This window comes from Equus caballus, chromosome 30, assembly GCF_041296265.1.
Source record: "Equus caballus isolate H_3958 breed thoroughbred chromosome 30, TB-T2T, whole genome shotgun sequence".
NCBI lineage: Eukaryota > Metazoa > Chordata > Mammalia > Perissodactyla > Equidae > Equus > Equus caballus.
This window is the reverse complement of record NC_091713.1, coordinates 14,518,999-14,538,129: the sequence shown is the minus strand read 5'-3', so window position 1 is coordinate 14,538,129 and position 19,131 is coordinate 14,518,999. Positions and strand designations below refer to the sequence as shown.

Genomic DNA, 19,131 nt, shown 5'->3' with positions numbered 1-19,131 from the left:
TTGCCAGTCTTTTTCTTTTTAGGAGTTCTTTTAATATGGTTACTAACCAGTATTACTTGCCATCAGTTGAATACCCCCTTTTATCTAATGATTCATGCTGATACCAAGAATTAGATTTTCATTGTTTTGTTTAGAACACACTTCCGAAGCCTCTTAACTTCTCGCATTTCCAGGGAACACGTTAGATTTTATTTAGAAGGGCTTCTGCCGCTGTGCGTAGTTGCTGTTGGTCTTATTCTTTTATAATTCTCCTAGATTTTTACTTGAACAAATAGTGAAGATGGCTTGCTTTCAGATTATCGTTTGTGCCTAAGGGCATAGAATCATTTTCTAGAATACCTTTTGCAGGGTTTTAAGCCAGCATCCTTGTTATAGAATTTCATGAGAAACTCCGTTTTCTCATTTGTGTATCTGTTAGTAAAGGGATGTCTAGCATTCTTTTATTACTTAAATTTAGGAAGTCCACAAATTAAACAGTGTTATGAAATTAGAGTAGAACATCAATGGGTATAACCTGAAGTGTTGTTGGGATATTTTGGAAATATTACTAGCTTTTCTTTTCCAACTCCTAAAAAAAATTCCAGATGATGCTGTGCAGTTGTCAAGGTTATGCTACAACTACCCTGTAATTCAGAACTACTACACCAGTCGTCGACAGAAGTGTGAGCGTTTGTCAAGGTATTGTACGTCCAGAACCTTCAAAAACATTTTAGAAGTTACTTCTATAAGAAGTCAAAGCCTTCTCAGAACAGAATTCATCGTGTTACAAAAGAATTAAATGAGTGGAATTCTCAGTAAAGTATCAGAATCTGTTATCAGAATTACTATTTTAGTTGTAATGTTTGCTTTGACCCAGTGGTTACACTTTTATTTTAGAACTTGAGGATGTCCAACTACTCATCATTTCCTACGTAAAACCAATTACCATGATTGATTTATCAGAGGAGATTCGATAATTTAAGCATATATTTTTTCCTGAGAATTCTCATTCAGAAAAACTAGAAGCTACTATTCATCAAAAAAGCTTAAAATATATCACCAGTTAGTTATTTTACATTCTTTTCGTTAGCAGTTGCACTTTAACACTTAACCACTTTTTGTTTTTTTCCCTTTTTAAAATACATGAATATTAGCATAGTTGGTTCCTTTGAAATGAAGTAGAAGTAATAGAAGAAGAGTCATGTTTAGAGCCTTGGCCCTACCTCGGAATTAAATAGCCTTCTTCCTCAAGTGGGAGGGACAGAGCTGTAGAGTAGCATCTGACATTTAAAGCATGACTCACAAACATTGATTCCAAGTTTGTTGTGTCAGAATCACCTGGAAATCAGTGCTTAAGAGGCTTGCCAGCTGGAACTTTGTTGCCTTAGAATAATCTAGGGTAGTGAGTGTGGACTGAGGAGATTTATTGGGGCTATCTGAAAATTCTAGAACTGTTATTTCATAAGTATATGTCTTTGAGCAGGTTTGCTAAACTTTCTAATCCTGTTTCTCACCTAAATTACAAAGTCAATATGAAGGTCAAATAAAATAATACATGCAGGGCACCTCTTAGAGTACCTGACTCATACAAGAAGCTCAGTAAGTAGTAACTGCTGCTGCTGTTAGATGAGGAGACAGACAGGGACAATATCTGCTTATCACCGTGTAGTTACTCAATAATATATTTTTGAAAGACTCACTGAGGTTAAAACACTAGTCCAGGGGCTGGCCCGGTGGCACAGTGGTTAAGTTCACACGTTCCACTTCGGCGGCCTGGGGTTTGCCGGTTCGGATCCCAGGGGCGGACGTGGCACAGCTTGGCAAGCCATCCTGTGGTAGGCGTCCCATATAGAAAGTAGAGGAAGATGGGCACGCATGTGAGCTCAGGGCCAGTCTTCCTCAGCAAAAAAAAGGAGGATTGGCAGCAGATGTTAGCTCAGGGCTAATCTTCCTCAGAAAAAAGAAAAAAAGACTAGTCCAAGTGATGAAACTTAAATTGTAACTCTTTGATTTTGATCTGCAGTATTTTTACTATACTGGGCTACCATGCTTTTTGGTAATTTGCTCAAGATGGTAGAAAACAGAACAGCCTCAGGCACTTGGCTGGCTGGACTCCATTCTCCCCTGGGACCCGACCTTCTTTGACTGGCTTGCTGATGACCAAACTTAAGGCTTCTTCAGGATTTACCTGACTAACTCTCATCGATGTCTGTAGTTCTCACAATGCTAAATGGGGTCCTGTTCTCGACTCTCTTCTCCCTTTGATAGTTGGGATCATTACTTTCAAGAGTTTAGTGTTTATTATTTTGATAATAATAATTACACTAATATTAAATAATCCTTAATGTTGCCCTTGTTGCAGAGGCAAGTGGAGCCCTGATTGCTTGATGATTGATGAAATGGTTTCTCAGCTGGGAGTTGGAGTTGAGAAGTTGTGGAAGCGGGATGAAGGAGGCACAGGAAGATATCCTCCTACTAGTCTACATGTAGGTTTGCAGTAACATGACACACTGAAAGGGTCCACACAGTTTGCGGGGGGACTTGCTTAGCTGTGTTTGTCACACCTGGCACAGGCTTGGGAAGAGCAAGGAGCTTGAATGAATGAGTATATAAAATGCACTGAATTTTTCACCCCTTTTATAGGCACTGCTTGACATATACCTACTAGACAACGTTACTGAAGCAAGCAAGCATTCTATTGTATCCTTTAAAATTTTATCAAATAATTCATGTATTGCCAGAATCATAAAATTTCAGAGTAGTAGGAACCTTACACAGCTAATACAATCTCAGTTTCCCATTTAAATTTTTTTTAAAAGGAAGGATTCTTAACCCAGGATCTCTTGGTTGGACTTAGATGGTCTATGGTTAACCTGAAACTATGCAAAATTTTGCTATCTGTTTATTTTTCTAAGGATACTGTCCATGACTTTCATCAGATTCTTAAATGTGCTGTTCTAAAACATTGCTGGCAAGTGGTCATTCTCAATGAGGTTAACTTATGTGCTAAATCTGAATACCTTATAGGTTAGCATAATATTACTTCAGGGATTGTGTTTGAGCCCTGTGGTCTTTGCAAGAAAATTTTGTACTAATGTCAGTTTCTTAGTCTAAAAATGCATAGTTCCATTTCTAATTTATAAGATACATGACGTGTTTGCTTAAGATGCCGGTTTTTGCTAGATAACTGGAAATTTGTCTATAGCTTTGTTTTTTAAATTTGCTGAGCTACTGACTTCATGAAGAATTTATGCTTTAGTCCGTCTCCTTTGTGCTGATACTTACTACTGAGAATGAACGAAGCTGGTTGTGGTACGGGCTGTACCCACATTTAATAAAGCTGTACTTCCGTAGCTGGATAGTCACGATTCTCTCTGAACACTAGAAGCTTCTTTTCTGCTACATTCTCTTGGTACCTATTACAAATACATATATACGTAGGAGTTTTTCTTTTAGTTTATTGTCCTTAATCCTCTTTTTTAAAGACCATTTATTTGCTACTTGATATTATGTATTCTTTTCCAAACAAAACAGATACTTCCATTGAATCATTTCCAACTGCATTTGCCGTTTCTTGGGGTCAGGTTAAACTTATTCAAGGGTTTTGGCTGATAGATCATAATGACTATGAGGTAAGTCTGTTAGTTCAGTTAGAATGTAAGCTTTTGTAAACTATTAGAATTTTTTAAAAAATACATTAATTTTAATTAAGTGGATTAAATTTGATGTTAAAGATATGATGTAGTCTGCTTCTAGATGTAATTTAAGGACTCAGTTTAATCAATACGTTCACCAAGCACTATCTTAGGCAGTAAAAATACAAAGAAAACAGTTCAGAACCGCATGATCCTTACTATCTAAAGAAAGAAACAAGTAAACAATTACTAATAGTGCAGATCTGGTGATTGTTAATGTTAGAGATATGTTGGGCATGTTGGAATCATAGAAGGCAACATTTGGCATTGATGTAGCACACTAGTAATGGAAAGATTTTATATAACGGCTTAACAAGGTCTCAGAAGTATGAAACTTTTGATAAGTTTTTTATTTAAAATAAAGTATACCGTAGGTTAAAGTAGATCTTTTCAGCTTCTGTTTAAATTGGTTTTATCTTGATTTTTGTGGTCTAAGTATTGCCTGTCTTTTTAAGGGTTAACTACTTTGTCTAACTGCAAAGCATCATATTTGTGTTGACCAATTTTCACGTCATTTTTGCAGAGTGGTTTGGATCTTCTCTTTCACCCAGCTACTGCAAAACCTCTGTCGTGGCAACACTCAAAGATTATTCAAGCCTTCATGACTCAGGGGGAGCACAGACAAGCTCTTAGATACATTCAAACAATGAAGCCGACAGTGTCCAGTGGAAGTGATGTTATCCTTCACCTCACCGTTTTGCTTTTTAATAGGTAAGTACATATTTTGAAAGTACTAGAGTCAAACTCTTGATCATATATGTTCATAAAATGGAATTGATGAAATAGTAACAATATATGATATTTTGCTTTGGTTGCAATACATAATATCCTGATGATTCTTCATTTTTCAACATTAAGAAAAATGTAAAGCGCCTTTTATCTAGAATAAGATGAATAAGTACTTTGTGTAAAAGGGGAACTAAACTGAGGTTTTAAGTTCTGTCTGTTGCTAATTGATAATATTGATGGTCACCTGCATGGACAGTTGAGGTTTGAGTATGCTGAAAAGGAGCCAGAAATGTGGAGGAAAATGAAGTCATGTTGAGTTGGTAACTTATATTCCTTGAGAGTTAATTCCAATGATGGTACCCTACTATTTTTGTTAATATTGGTTGCTTGGGTATTGCAATTCTTGGCATTTGATTTTTGTCAGTGTGTCCTCATAGAAAGGAAATCTTGTCATAGAAAGAAGCATCTGTTGAAATAAGAAAGTACCAGGTTTCATATCTTAATAAATACTTTAACTAGATTTGAGCAGGTGATATCTTTATATTTTGTGGTATTTTGATGTTCTCTTTTCATAGGATATATTTGCCATTTATGTTAGAGCAAGACACATATTGCTGTAATTATATTTGTTGTATGTATTGTAACTGTGACAAGATAAATGGCTTTATTAGAAATATAGTGGTCTGGTTATTGGGTTTTCTTGTTAACTGAATTAGTTGGACAAATTGGAGCTGAAATTTCTTAACTAGTTTGTGGCTTTATTTTATACAACTTGTATTGGTTTTTTTTCAATCCTGTTGGTTGGTCATTTTTATATTTTTTAGAAATTGGTCACTTTACTCATGCAAAATTGTCATTTATGAACCAGACAGCACTTCAGTGTCAGCACTCTGAAAGTTAAGTTTCTCTTTGGATAGGCAGAGTGTATTTCTGAGGGGAGAGAGTTGAATCTCCAAATTTCAGACAGAAGAATGTTCTGCAGTTTACTAATAGGTTGGTTAGACATGTAGAAACTCAAAAGTAATGAGTTAGGAAGTACTTGTTGAAATAATTTGGGTTAGCAAAAGTGTTTGGTTAGCTGAATAAATCTAGGATGAATATAAGAACAAAAAGAAATTTAAAGAATTTACAAGTGATAAATGTTTGATAAATGGGTTGAGAGTCCTAGTACTGGGCGGGCAAGCAGCATGTAAATTTTTTTCTTTTTTCTTTTTTTAAAAATTTTATTTTTTTCCTTTTTCTCCCCAAAGCCCCCCAGTACATAGTTGTATATTCTTGGTTGTGGGTCCTTCTAGTTGTGGCATGTGGGACGCTGCCTCAGCGTGGTTTGATGAGCAGTGCCATGTCCATGCCCAGGATTCAAACCAACAAAACACTGGGCCGCCTGTAGCGGAGCGTGTGAACTTAACCACTTGGCCATGGGGCCAGCCCCTGTAAATTTTTTTCAATTGCATATAAGCTTGTCCCTCTTTAGTGGCTTTAAAGAGGTGGTAATTGATCACTAACGCTTATAGCAGAAGGGCAGAGGTTGGAACATTGGAAAAAACAGCTTTGTAAGGTTGCTGATTTTTTTCTTTTTGATACCATTGTCCTTTGATTTATCCATAGCATGTTTCTCTGACTTGCTGTATTCTCATTTCCTCTCCATTTAGCCATAGCAAACATGAAATAATGCATACAATAATGCAGACATTATATAATGTAATTTAAACCTTATTTCTCTTAAGTACAGTAAAGCCTCAATTATCCAGTTCCCAGAAAAATAACACCATTAAATGTCCTATACAGTAAGTGCAGAAATAAAAACAAAGGGCTGCTACAAATGCCATTTGTGAGATAACGTGTTCAGATTCAGTAAATGTTTAAAATAATTACTGGTCCTGTAAGTAGAGACTTGGATGTTGTTAAAAAATCAGAGGACACTGTTAAGGTAAGTGAAGGTGATGTGGGTTTTTTTTTAATTGAGGTATAATTGACATACAATATTATGTTAGTTTCAGGTGTACAACATGAGTCAATATTTGTATATATTGCAAAATGATCACAACGATAAGTCTGGTTAAAACATTTGTCACCATACATAGTTAAGAGAATTTTTTTTTCTTGTGATGAGAACTTTTAAGATTTATTCTAGCAACTTTCAAATATGTAATACAGTATTATTTAGTCACCATGCTGTATGTTACAGCCCCGTGACTTACTTGTTTTGTAACAGGAAGTTTGTACCTTTTGATTGCCTGCACCCATCTCACCTACCGCCCACTCCCTGCACCTGGCAACCACCAGTCTGTTCTCTGTGTCTCTGGTCTTGTTTTTTTTGTTTTTGTTTTTAGATTCCTCCTGTAAATGAGATCTTACAGTATTTATCTTCCTCTGACTTGTCTTACTTACTATAATCCCCTCAGGGTCCATCTAGATTGTCATAAATGACAAGATTTCATTCTTTTTTTATGGCTCAAAATATTCAAGATGATGGTTTTTATTGAAAGTAAGAAAACAACATAGGAGAAAGCTGCTTTAGTTCTTGGACTGATAATTTTGCAGCCACGTTTCATTGCCCAGGAGGCCGTGCAACAATATATTCTGCACTCCACTTTTATCAGAAAGAAGTCAATAACAAGGAAACAAACTGAGTTACAGGGACTTATTCAAGAAAGTAAGGTTCTAGGCTATATCCTGTGTTCAATACATAATCGCCTAATTTCCCCAGATAACTACATCTCTAATCCAACAGTGATTAACCACACTGTCCTTGAACTACAGAAGGAGGATAAGCTTGGAAAGTTTGAAGTAAAAGTATAAGAGGTCAGGCTACACAGTGGTCTTTCCAACACCTGGGTGCTGTTGATTACCTAATGATAGTTCAAATAGCTAAAAAAAAAAGTTTGGTACTTCAAGCATCAGAACTCTAACCCCCTTCGTGAACTCACCCCATGCCAGATAAGTGAGGTATTTCTTGGTTTTTGAGCTATTCTTTCATTTCTACTAGCGGTAATATTGTTTATTAATTAATATACACCTTAAAAAAACTAATGATCTTGGAATATCCACTGCTTATAGCAAAGATGTTAAGAACAATCTTTGGGGGGCTGGCCCCATGGCCCAGTGGTTAATTTCATGCGCTCCGCTGCAGTGGCCCAGGGTTTCACCAGTTCGGGTCCCAGGTGCAGACATGGCGCTGCTCATCAGGCCACGCTGAGCCTGCATCCCACATAGCTCAACTAGAAGGACCTGCACCTGGGAATATACAACTATGTACTGGAGGCTTTAGGAAGAAGGAGGAGGAGGAAAAAAAAAAGATAGGCAACAGATGTTAGCTCTGGTGCCAATCATTTAAAAAAACAAACAAACAAACAAAAGTCTTTGGACTCAAATAGATTTGAATATAAACCTAAACTCTGCCACGTTCTGAAACATCAGAGCAGTTTAATTATCCTCTCTCAGCCTGATTTTCTCATTGGTAAAATGGAGTTGATAATACCCACCTTGCAAGATTTTAGGGTTAAATGGCTCAAGCACTATTACAGTTGCTGGCAAGTAGTAAATCATTAATACATGGTGGTAGTAATTGATTTTTTTTTTAAGTCAGCCATCATCGTCATTTATAATATCGTCCAACCTGACTTCTGACTCTAACTCTACCACTCTTCTTTATTAGATCATCTTTCTTCTCCATTATGCTGGTAGCTTTTGAATTGTATGACCTGCGTTTATGGACATACCATCACAGCTATGGCTTGTCAGATAGGTTACTTACAAATTAATCATGATGCACAGTACATTGATAGATGTGAAGTAACTACAGGTTTTAGATTCTCAGCTGTTAATATTGAGTGTTCAGTCTTAGTGTCCTAAAAGTATGGTAGAGCTGGAAAACCCTTTTGTATAGGTGTAATTGTTATGTCTTTATTCTCTTCTTTCTACTTTCTGAGGGTTTGTTCCACTTTACTTTTTAACTAAAATTGTATCATTTCTCATTTTCAGCCTTTTATCTTTACTAATATAAAAATATAAATCTGAATGCTCCACATATTGCTTTGGCATCATCCTATAATTTTAATTATCTTTCTGTTCTAAGTATTTTTAAAATCTTATTTTTTGTTTCCTCTTCCTATTTGTTACTTAGAAGTTTTAATTTACAAATGAGGTTTTAAAAATTACCTTGTTACTTAATTGCATTGTGACATAATCTGATCAGTGTGGTGCCTATCCTTAAAATTTAGTGAGACTTGTTTTATTCACTGGTGTAGTTAGTGTATTCCTCATTTATTAGGTGAGGTATAAGATATGTTTGTCTAAAAGATCAGATTTGCTCCTTGGGTGATTTTAATCTTTAAAATTTTTTTTTTTCTGCTGAGGAAGATTCACCTAGAGCTAACATCTGTTGCCAGTCTTCCTCTTTGTGTGTGTGAACCGCTATGACAGCGTGGCTGCTGACAAACGAGTGATTATGTCAATGCCTGAGAACTGAACCTGGGCGCTGAAGTAGAGCAGGCCGAACTTAAGTGCTAGCCCACTGGGGCTGGTCCTTAATCTTTTAATCATTAATAATTTTTTTCTTTTGTGATCTGCTTAATAAGTTACTAAAAAAGTTGTATGCAGGTTGCCTACTCTATGATGAATGTGTCAATTCCTCATAATACTGCCAACTTTTTGTATTTTGAGTATTAGGTACATAAGAGTTTAAAATTATTCTTATTTTTATGATTTTAACCTTTTATTATTATAGAGTAACCTTCATCATGACTAATTGTTAATGTAGCTGCAACAATGTTCTGTTACTTACAGTATATTTTTTCCTGCTGTTTTTACTTTTATGCTGGTCACTAGAAATCAGTAGTTTCTTGTTTACCTGTCTGGAATGTCTTTTTCGTTGTGGTATCTGTGATTCATTTTGAAAGATTGTTTTTATTCAGTCTAGCATTTTTAGAGAATTTACCACAGGCATGTTTTTCTGGCTATCTTCTCTGCTATACATTGCGGAGCTCCCTATACATTCCTTCCTGAACTGACTTGTGCTGCCAACACGCTAGTCTAGCCATTCATCAATTGAAATAGTTTTCTTATTGCTCTTCATAGCATCACAGCTTTCTACCATAGGAAGCAGGAGAATAGTGGGGATTTTATTTTAAAATTTATGGGAATGTTGGCACTGGAGCAGCTGGTTTGAAATTGGAGGTAACTGGGGGAAACTGACTCCTGCTATGGGAGAAATTGGGAAGAAACATCATTTGTCTTTAGCTTTCAGACACACTCTACTGTTACCAGATTAGTATTTGCTAAGTCATAAATACATCTTACTCCTCCCAGTATATCTGCTCAACTGGGAGTGATATTGTAATTTAAAGTGGAAAACTTAAAAAACATATCCATAAGCTGTAGGTGGAGGGTCAAAGATCATTTTTTATTTTTGAATAGTAAGATATTTACATACTTCATTCAAAAGGTTTAAAGGGGGACCGGCCCGGTGGCGCAGCAGTTATGTCCGCACGTTCTGCTTCAGCAGCCTGGGATTTGCAGGTTCGGATCCTGGGTGTGGACATGGCACCGCCTGGCAGGCATCCCACGTATAAAGTAGAGGAAGGTGGGCACGGATGTGAGCTCAGGACCAGTCTTCTTCAGCAAAAGGAGGAGGATTGGCAGCAGATGTTAGCTCAGGGCTAATCTTCCTCAAAAAAAAAAGGTATAAAAGGATATGCAGTGAATTCTCAGCCTCCTAAGCTTCCTCTCAGTACCCAGTCAATGATAATAATTTCTAGTGTGCCCTTCCTAGGATGTTCCGGACCTATGTAAGGAAATGCATATACACTTTCCCCCCGCCCCTCCCCCTTTAAAAATATAGACAGCATACTATACATATTTCTGTTACATGCTTTTTTCACTAATTTAGTTTGGAGTCCATTTCATAATAGTACATAAAGAGCTTCCTTATTTTTAACTATTGCATAGTAGTTCGTTGTGTGGATGTACCAGTATTTAAGTAGTTCCCTTAATAAACGTTTAGGTTGTTTTCAGTCTTTTCCTATTTTAAACACTGCTGTGAGTGACCACACATTTTTTACACAGGTAATTTATTTTATAAGACAACATCCTAGAAGTGGAATTACTGGATGAAAGGATATTTGCAATTATAAGTTTGATACCTATGGCATATCATCCTTCATGAGTATTATACCAGTTTAACTCCATGACTTTTTGCTGTGACCTTTAGTTGGATATTTGTCCATCTGATAGATGAAAATGGTACTATTAATGTATTTGGGCTCACTATAATAATAAGAGAATACATCCTTTCATAAAAACCTATTTCTTCTTTATGGCCTACCTGTTGTTTTTGTGTGTATTGTCAAGATTATTCTTGCTGGTTTGTTAGAGTTCTTCATATATTAGGAATCTTAACCCTTTGAGGTTTTTTTTTTCCTTTTCAGGTTTGTCATTGGTCTTTTTATTTTGCTTTATAATAGATTTTGCTATGCTGAAAATTGTTTTTATGAATACAGAATTATCTGCGTTTTTGTTAATGACTGTTGTGTCTTTTTTACTTCAATATTATTTTTTTAATTCTCTTGTGGTTTCTGCTACCACTTTTATGGTTTTTGTTTTAGCATTTAAATTTTGGATCCATCTGAAATGTATTTTAGTATAAGCGCCTTTGAAAGGAGATTCCAGTATACAAAGAACAGAATTAGTAGGATGAAGGTTCCATACACCCATCCTAAATCAAATTAAACAGATATCAAGATTTTGTTATACCTGCTTCATCTATTCGTTTATATGGTTTTAAAAATTAATGATGAGGTGTTTGTTTATCCTTGTTTTCTATTTTTCATTCTACAAAATGTGCTCATTTTAACACTGCCAGATTTTTTAATTTTATTTATTTATTTATTTATTTATTTATTTATTTATTTATCTTGAGGAAGATTAACCCGGAGCCAACATCTGTGCCTATCTTCCTCCACTTTATATGTGGGATACCTACCACAGCATGGCTTGCCTAGCGGTGCCATGTCGGCACCCGGGATCCAAACCGCGGAACCCTGGGCTGCCAAAGCAGAACGTGCGAACTTAACTGCTGCGCTACTGGGCTGGCCCCTCCCAGATTTTTGATTCAGAGAAAAAATTACTGCTCTGAGACACTCAGGTTCTAACAACCTTACTATCATGCCTGTCCTAGTAGAAGGAGAGGTGCAAGTCAATTTCAGATGTAGATTTTTAGGGGAATACGCTTAAATGTTTTGCTTATTTGAGTTGTTGGCCCTTATAAGTCCTGTGACATATGTTAAAATATTCTAGTCCCAAAGCAAAGTTAACAGGTGGCCCTGACCTGCCGGCAGTGGGTGCCATTTGCCTCCCTGAGGAACTTTGTGTCTACAGGAAGTCTGGAGGAGTGCTGCCAGAACTCCCTCAAATGCATTTACACTATGAATACTAATTGCTGTAATTTTGTGCACATATTCTGTGTCTTATATATGTCAGTTATATATTTGCAAGTCTTTATTTTGATGTTTGTGATTATTTCAATAATAACTGTAGCTAAAGCTTTTTTTAAGATGCCCATTAAAATATAAACATATTTACTTAGAATTAGGAGTGATAATTTTTTAAGAAAATTATTTCCCTGATATTTCGATCTGCTTGTCATTTTTTCATTCTACTCCCCTTTATGCCTTGAAAGTTTTCAGCCCCTCCAGAAATTCTAACTGCTAGATTATCATGGACCTTAGTGTATATCTTTCAATGAAGCCATTTTGTTATCTAATTAAATACATAAACATTATAGGCTTTTTTTATTGGTTAATTTGTTAAAATTATAGTCACTGTTCATACCGTTTTTAAGCTTGCTTTTTTTGCTTAACAATATATCATGAGAAACTGCTTCATTTAATGACCTCATTGCCCACAGAAGGACGCCTCAACGCCCTCACATGGTGTCTAAAACTGTCTTATTTGACCCACTCAAGATTTCCATTCACATCTTGCCGTAGATCAGCCAAAATCTTGTGTTACTAAGCTAAACCCTTCACCATCCCAGAAACACAGGATGCTTGTTTACATCTATAGGCCTTTGCTCAATTTTCTTTTCCACTTTTCTCATGCTGAGTGTCACTTCCTTAAGAGCCTGGCTTTTCTCTGTCGCACCACACTAATCTTTCACTTCTCTCCAGACCACGTTAGTTTTTTGTCTTCTTGAACTCCTGTGTGCTTACTTTGCTTTCCTATTATTTTACACTTAAATAATGATGCAGAACAGCATAAAATTAAATCCTTAAAGATGCCTTGTCTTCGTGTTGACATTAGCGAACTTCATTGTGCAGGGATTAGTATTCAGTGCAGTTTTAAAGTACTTTTAAATTACATGTAGGAAGTATCTTTGAGATTCTTTAGATGGATTACTTGTTTTGCACATTTCAAATAGCTTTTCTAAAACTAAACTTGGATAAATATTGATTTCAGGTGTATGGTTGAGGCCTGGAGTTTACTGCGACAGCATTCTACTAGCTTGAATATAGAGGAGTTACTAAAGCACACGTATGAAGTCTGTCAGGAAATGGGCTTAATGGAGGATTTACTGAAGTTACCATTTACACACACTGAGCAGGTAATGACTTAGCAGTATAAACTTGTCAGAAATTGAGGGTAAGTTAATGGCTTACTATGCTGTTTTGTTCTTCCCAGGAGTGTTTGGTAAGATTTTTGCAGTCCAGCACCAGTGTTCAGAATCATGAATTCCTTTTAGTTCACCATTTGCAGCGTGCCAATTACATCCCTGCCTTGAAGCTGAACCAAACTCTAAAGATTAATCTTATGGTATGAACTTATTTTATTACGGGGGACAAGAGAGTAAGGAAAACTGATAACTTTGTTACATAGGAGCTTGTGGTTTGGTAACCACTGGGATTTATATAATCTTGAGCTTGGAGAAGTCTCTCCTTCTGTAGAAGAACTGGGAACAGTATATTATTACATATCTAATTTTTTCCATGTGCCGTTTCTGTTTAGATATCTGCCCACAGTCTTAACAGACTAACCACTTCACATAGGGAAAATGAGAGGAAGACATAGAAGGCAGCAGTGGGAGTTATAGTGCAAAGAGCATGGACCTCAGGGGTCAGATTGATTCTTAATTTGCTCTGTGTGCTTGGAACACACTCTCTGAGCCTTGGTTTCCTCATCTGTAAAATGACAGTATCTCTCTGAGGATGCACGTAGGCATACATGAAGTAGTGTGTTGCCTGACAGATGTGGATGCTTAGTAAATGATCCTTGTTTTTATTAGTTGTGAAGAATCAAGGCTGGGTGGGAGAGACTTGGAATTTATTGGTGGGTAGGGATTAATAAAGGAATTAGGTGTGTGTATAAGGTCCTTGGTTTAAAAGAATAGATGTGTAGGGAGGAGGAAGATATTATTCATAATAATATTTTAAATGGTAAACATATAAACATAGCTCCTAACATTTTTGAAGATTAAATGTTTACCTGTGTGGTATGTTTAATAGAATGATCGTGATCCTCGTTTGCGGGAGAGATCATTGGCTCGAAATTCTATATTAGACCAGTATGGGAAAATTCTTCCTAGAGTCCAGCGAAAATTAGCCATTGAGCGAGCTAAGCCTTACCATCTGTCAACGTCGTCAGTTCTTCGAGAAGGTAAGATTTCATTGAAAAATATCATAAAGTATTGGGCTAGAAAAGATCCTGAATGATTCCTTCTGAAAGCATCGTTATCTTGTATCTAGCTTACTTTGCTTTGATTCATCACAGTGGTGCTTTTTTTTACTGGCCACCGTGCTCCAAGAAATAGGAAGCTTTCTTGGAAGTTTTTACAGCTTACTTAATAATGTAGTACAGAATATTTCATTTGAAGACTCCTGTCCAACTTTTAGAGAACATGTAGAATGTTTTCACCATCTCCTAAAAGCCCAGTTGTTAAATTTCTGCATAGATGTTGCTAAACCAAATACAATTTGGACTACTTGTATCTTGTGATCCATGTTTTCCAATCACTCTTTCATATTAATCTTCTATTAAAATCCTGGTGTTAGAGATGAAGTTAAATCCTACATTCTTCATTTTACAGTTTCTAGACCCAAACCCTTATCAGCAGTTCCAAAGCAAGCTGTAACAGGGACTGTGTTAACAAGATCTACTTTCATCAATAATGTCTTATCTAAAATTGGAGAAGTTTGGGCAAGCAATGAACCTAAAAACAGCATCTCAGCCTACAGCAGGTACGTTTCTCTTACGCCTGTCACAGTCCTCTGCTTGTTGTTCTTTCCTGGGCGTCAGCAGCGTTCATGTCCAGCCTTAGAATTCATCAGCGTATGTAAAAAGGAAAAACTCTTTTTTATTGGCTACTTTTCTTACAAGAAGAATGTTTTTTGTCTTTAAATTTAAAAGATTATGTTCATTGTTATTTGTGAATGAGCAGAAATGTACAAGTAAAAAATGAAAGACCTCCCCTGCCATCTTCCTCCAGCATTAATTTAATGCTCTTGTGGTACATAATGAAAAGTCAAATGTTTGTTTTCTTTGCAGTTCTAAAATAGAAGACCCGTGTCCTATAGTGTACTCTCTCCCAGAGCCAGAGCCACCTGAGGCATTTGTTGGAACACCAATTTCAAAAGCATCAGAAAAAATTTCTAGGTAGGAATTTATTAAACAATTTTTTAAAGGCACAATGTTAGACAACAATTACACTATAATTTTTCATTATCTTAAAAATTGTACAAATATTGCTTTAAATTCTTAACTGAGTTTTTAATGCTTTTTAGTTTTTCAATAACTTGGGCAGTAGCATAGTAATTTTAGGAAATTTTACATCAGCTGATAGTGTACTTACAGTTTTTGCTTACTGATTTCAGACTGCTTAGAGAAAAGAAGCAAACTCTGTTTTATTAAAATTATGAGCAAAATGTACTGTTAGCTTTCTTTAATATAATCTTGTTGATTGATCCCTGAAAGAAGGTTGCTTTTATAATTCCTAGCTAATCCTAGTTGGCGCATTGAAGCTTTCTCCTGTGCAGCAGAACCTACTAAAATGTCTTAAGTGCCTTCAGATGCAGTTGTCCTTTTACATCTTAACCTATGGTATTAGAAAAGTCAATAGTTAAGTTGAAGTTTCATCCAAGATGAAATTGTCATTCTAAGTATTTATTTTATGTAAGATCATTGCATAGTTGATCAGTGTTCAACAGCAGAGAACAAACAAGTGTCTCTTAGTGTATTGATTCTTTGTCTTTAATAATATGCCCGTGATTGTTGCAAATTTCTGATAATTTACATTTGATCAAGAACAAAATTACATTATTTTATGGGAATAAAATTATCTGAGTTTATGATACTAAGAATAAAGTACTCAGAATAAGTTGATAACTTATAAACAGTTGGGACCAAAGCTGTTTATGGTGTACATAATGGACACGTTTTCACAGCTTGACAGGATTTTCCCTTTTTTTTTTTAATTAGATTGAGGTTGTTTTCCTTTAATTACCCTCATGAGATAAGAAGAAGATTGTTTCAAATAGAAGTCATTATTACTGACGTTCTGTTTTCCTACCAATAGTTTTAATTTTTTTCCCACAAGTCACCTTTTCTTCGTCCCTTCATACTTTAATAGACCTAGGGTTCAAGAAGGGAGCAGTAATAAGTTTTAAGTCTTGCCTTAAGGGTCTAAAGAAGTGTTACGGGAATCCTTTAAAGCCAGTGTTAACTCAGATGGAAGACAGCTGATCGAGTGTGAATATTTACCTTTTATAAAAATCATTTTTGTTCCCTAATTCTATATTTTCCAAACTGGTTTGCATTGGTGGGTAGTAAGTAAATTCAATGGATTGTGACTGGCATATCTTTTAAAGAAGTAGAATAGATATGTAAGTGGGCACTGCATATAGTTAAGACTAAGTGCTTTTTTATATAATTTATGTTTTGTGTATGTGTATAATCTAAAATACATTACTTATTTGGATCACGGTCAAAAAATTGTTGAGGAAATCCTAAGACCTAAAGCAATATTTTCTTTAGAAAATATCTTAATAAAAAGTATTTTGGTAGTTTTTTTAAGTATAATTTAAATATGTCAAGTCTTGTTAGTATAAAAATTTTGCTTTTACTCAGTAGGTAGCATTTGTTGCATAGGCCCTGCTTTTGAGAAGCAGTCATTCATAAATGGGCACCTTAAACATAAATGTTACCACAATGCAAGACATTTACCAAAGTTTCTACTTGGGGTAGCCCAAAATAATAGTGGGCAAACAGTTTACTAATACAAAATTTGAATAGAAATGAGATATAGAAGGAAAAGAAGAATCAGAACAGACAATAGAGAAAGAAATGTGTAGCAGACTGGTTGGATATTTTGGTTTGGTGGAAGTCTCATAGCTATGCTTAGTACAGATTAACAAGTAGGAAGACCCTGTATGAAGAAAATACTTCCTGTAAAAATTTCCCCACTGGGTAATAGGTTGAGTCTTAAAACAGCTATGATCTCTTGTTGGTCTGCCACTCCTGACTGGGAAAATCTCAATTGAACATAAAGGAGAGAATGACAAGGAGGGCACAGTCAGCAACTGGAAGTTTTTCTTTCTGGGTACCAAAACATGCTACACTTTCTGGTCATTCTCAGCTGGCCATATAGGCATTTTAGGGAAAAGGTATTTTTATCACTAGAAAATATAACCATAATATAGACTTCTTATTAGGAAATTAAGAAAGGAGTGACCTATGCAAATGGTACATCAGAAATCATAACTTGAAAATTTTACTTTTGAGTTTAAATTATTTACCTGTAAATTAAGTTTTTAAGCTATTTGGACTATGCATGCTTAATACAAATTATTAATGAGATCAGTTTTATTATTTGATATGAACTGGGTCCAGGACACTATAGAAGACCATTCAGTAGAATCTTGAGATTCTATTTTGTAGCTAACTTCATTAATTTGAAAAAATTAACATTTTTTGTTGTCGGTCAGTCTAGTCTTTATTGTGATGAGAACCATAAAGGTAAAATAAACCAGTATTCATTTTGTACATTACATGTAGGTGAAAGGAATTTTTACACATTGATGAAAATGGATGGTAGCAAATGGGTTGCTGGGGAAGCATTGCCCCTTTTTCTTTAGTATTTTGAATCAGTAGTAGTTTATCTTCATTTGAAAATAAATGTCTGGCACATAATGGGGGCTCAGTAGATATTGGTAAAAAGGAGGCAGGAGGACTAGAACTCCTTTGTTTTGGATAAGTTGTTACCTGCTGCTGCTTTTCTTTTTAGCTACTGAATTAATTTTCTGACTTTGAACTAATGATGGCATTACATTAATATTCTTAACTGAATTTATATTTTCATGTGGTTATCATATTTAGTAGTGAATCTAGAAGTTTGAGTAATTAAATGGCATACTAAATTCTTTTGTTTCTTCAGTAGAACTCAATAAATAAGTTACCAGGACTTTTCTATTCATATGTATACTCTGATTACAGACTGCTGGATTTGGTGGTTCATCCTGTCGCCCAGCCTTCTCAATGTTTGGGGTTTATTCGGCAATCCCCGGCAAGATCCCCTTTGTACCTAGCATCCAGTTCATTGCCAGTAAATTCACAATCAAAAGTATCACAACAGAATACCTCCAGGGCTTCAGAATTACAGTTACTTGAAACTCCTCTCGTAGTGAAGGTGAGTAGTACATGTCTAGCATTCTTAGAGAAGTTAGGAAGTTCTTATTTTTCAAGTAGCAAGGAGAAATAAGCTATCTATTACTGATATCTCTGGGTAATCGATGGCTTTAAGCCTTTTTAAAAAAAATTTTTTTTGTGGCTGTCTTTCCAAAATGCTTACTGTATTGTTACATCTTTTTAAACAGACTTCACTGAATTTACCCTTTTTGCTTAACTGGCATTGTACTCAAGGTTGACAGTTATGTTGTTGTCGTGAAAGTAGTCCAAGGCTCTGTGTGGTTATTAAAGGCACCTTTATCCTTTGAAAAGTGCTTTCATGTTCTTGGGTTTGCTTTTATTTTTAACTTCATTTCTGGTACCATTTTGCTGTTATTTCTTTTTCTATCAAATGCTTTTTAGTTCTTAGGTTTATTTTTATTTGTTTTAATTCTGACTTCAATGAAACTATAAACTGTTACTCCTTACTACTATCAGTATATCTGTCTTTAAATTGCCTTTTCCTCCACCCTCTCTGAGAAACCATAAAACTAAACTTGTGACGACTGATAATAGTGGCCTTTTACCTTCCCGTTGTCAGAATGTTTTTATGTATCTTATCCCCCAGCTCCTTATCCACTGTTTTGGATTGAATCCCAGAAGCTTTCTTCCTTTTTTTTAAAATTGTTTCTGGATATCCAGCATTTACAGTGAGGCCAGGGAATTCTTAAGTTGAATAAAAGATACTTCAGTAAATGCTAGTCCTAAAATAGTTATTTTTAATAAGTAAAAAGAAGATTGGAAAGAGTATTAAGTTCCTGACATTTAGTATCCAGAACAGTTTTTCTCAGTTTTTTAATCTATCCAAAAACCAGTTACACTTTATATTCTCTACAGCTAGGTTCAAGTGCAATTAAACTGGAGAATAATTTTGTACCTGCTACCAAAAACAATCTAGAAAAAAAAACCAGTATAATATTGTAATGGATCTAATGAAATTGGACAGTCTAATGGGATCCAGTAATCTTTTTACTAGTCCTTTAGAGGAGAAGTTAAGTGAAGGAATTATTTCTAC

At 35.5% G+C, this 19,131-nt stretch overlaps 1 protein-coding gene across 2 annotated transcripts in view; it reads left to right on the top strand.

The window, feature by feature from the left end:
- The window catches only part of AHCTF1 (AT-hook containing transcription factor 1), an 88,333-nt gene that overhangs the window by 47,962 nt on the left and 21,240 nt on the right, over nt 1-19,131 (top strand). For both annotated transcript variants that reach the window (XM_023632558.2, XM_023632557.2), the window contains exons 17-27: nt 585-678; nt 2,342-2,465; nt 2,623-2,679; nt 3,465-3,611; nt 4,198-4,385; nt 12,861-13,005; nt 13,083-13,214; nt 13,904-14,054; nt 14,485-14,635; nt 14,943-15,050; nt 17,886-18,078. In XM_023632558.2, the coding sequence (XP_023488326.2) occupies nt 585-678; nt 2,342-2,465; nt 2,623-2,679; nt 3,465-3,611; nt 4,198-4,385; nt 12,861-13,005; nt 13,083-13,214; nt 13,904-14,054; nt 14,485-14,635; nt 14,943-15,050; nt 17,886-18,078 (1,490 nt within the window). The remainder of the gene's footprint in view (nt 1-584; nt 679-2,341; nt 2,466-2,622; nt 2,680-3,464; nt 3,612-4,197; nt 4,386-12,860; nt 13,006-13,082; nt 13,215-13,903; nt 14,055-14,484; nt 14,636-14,942; nt 15,051-17,885; nt 18,079-19,131) is intronic.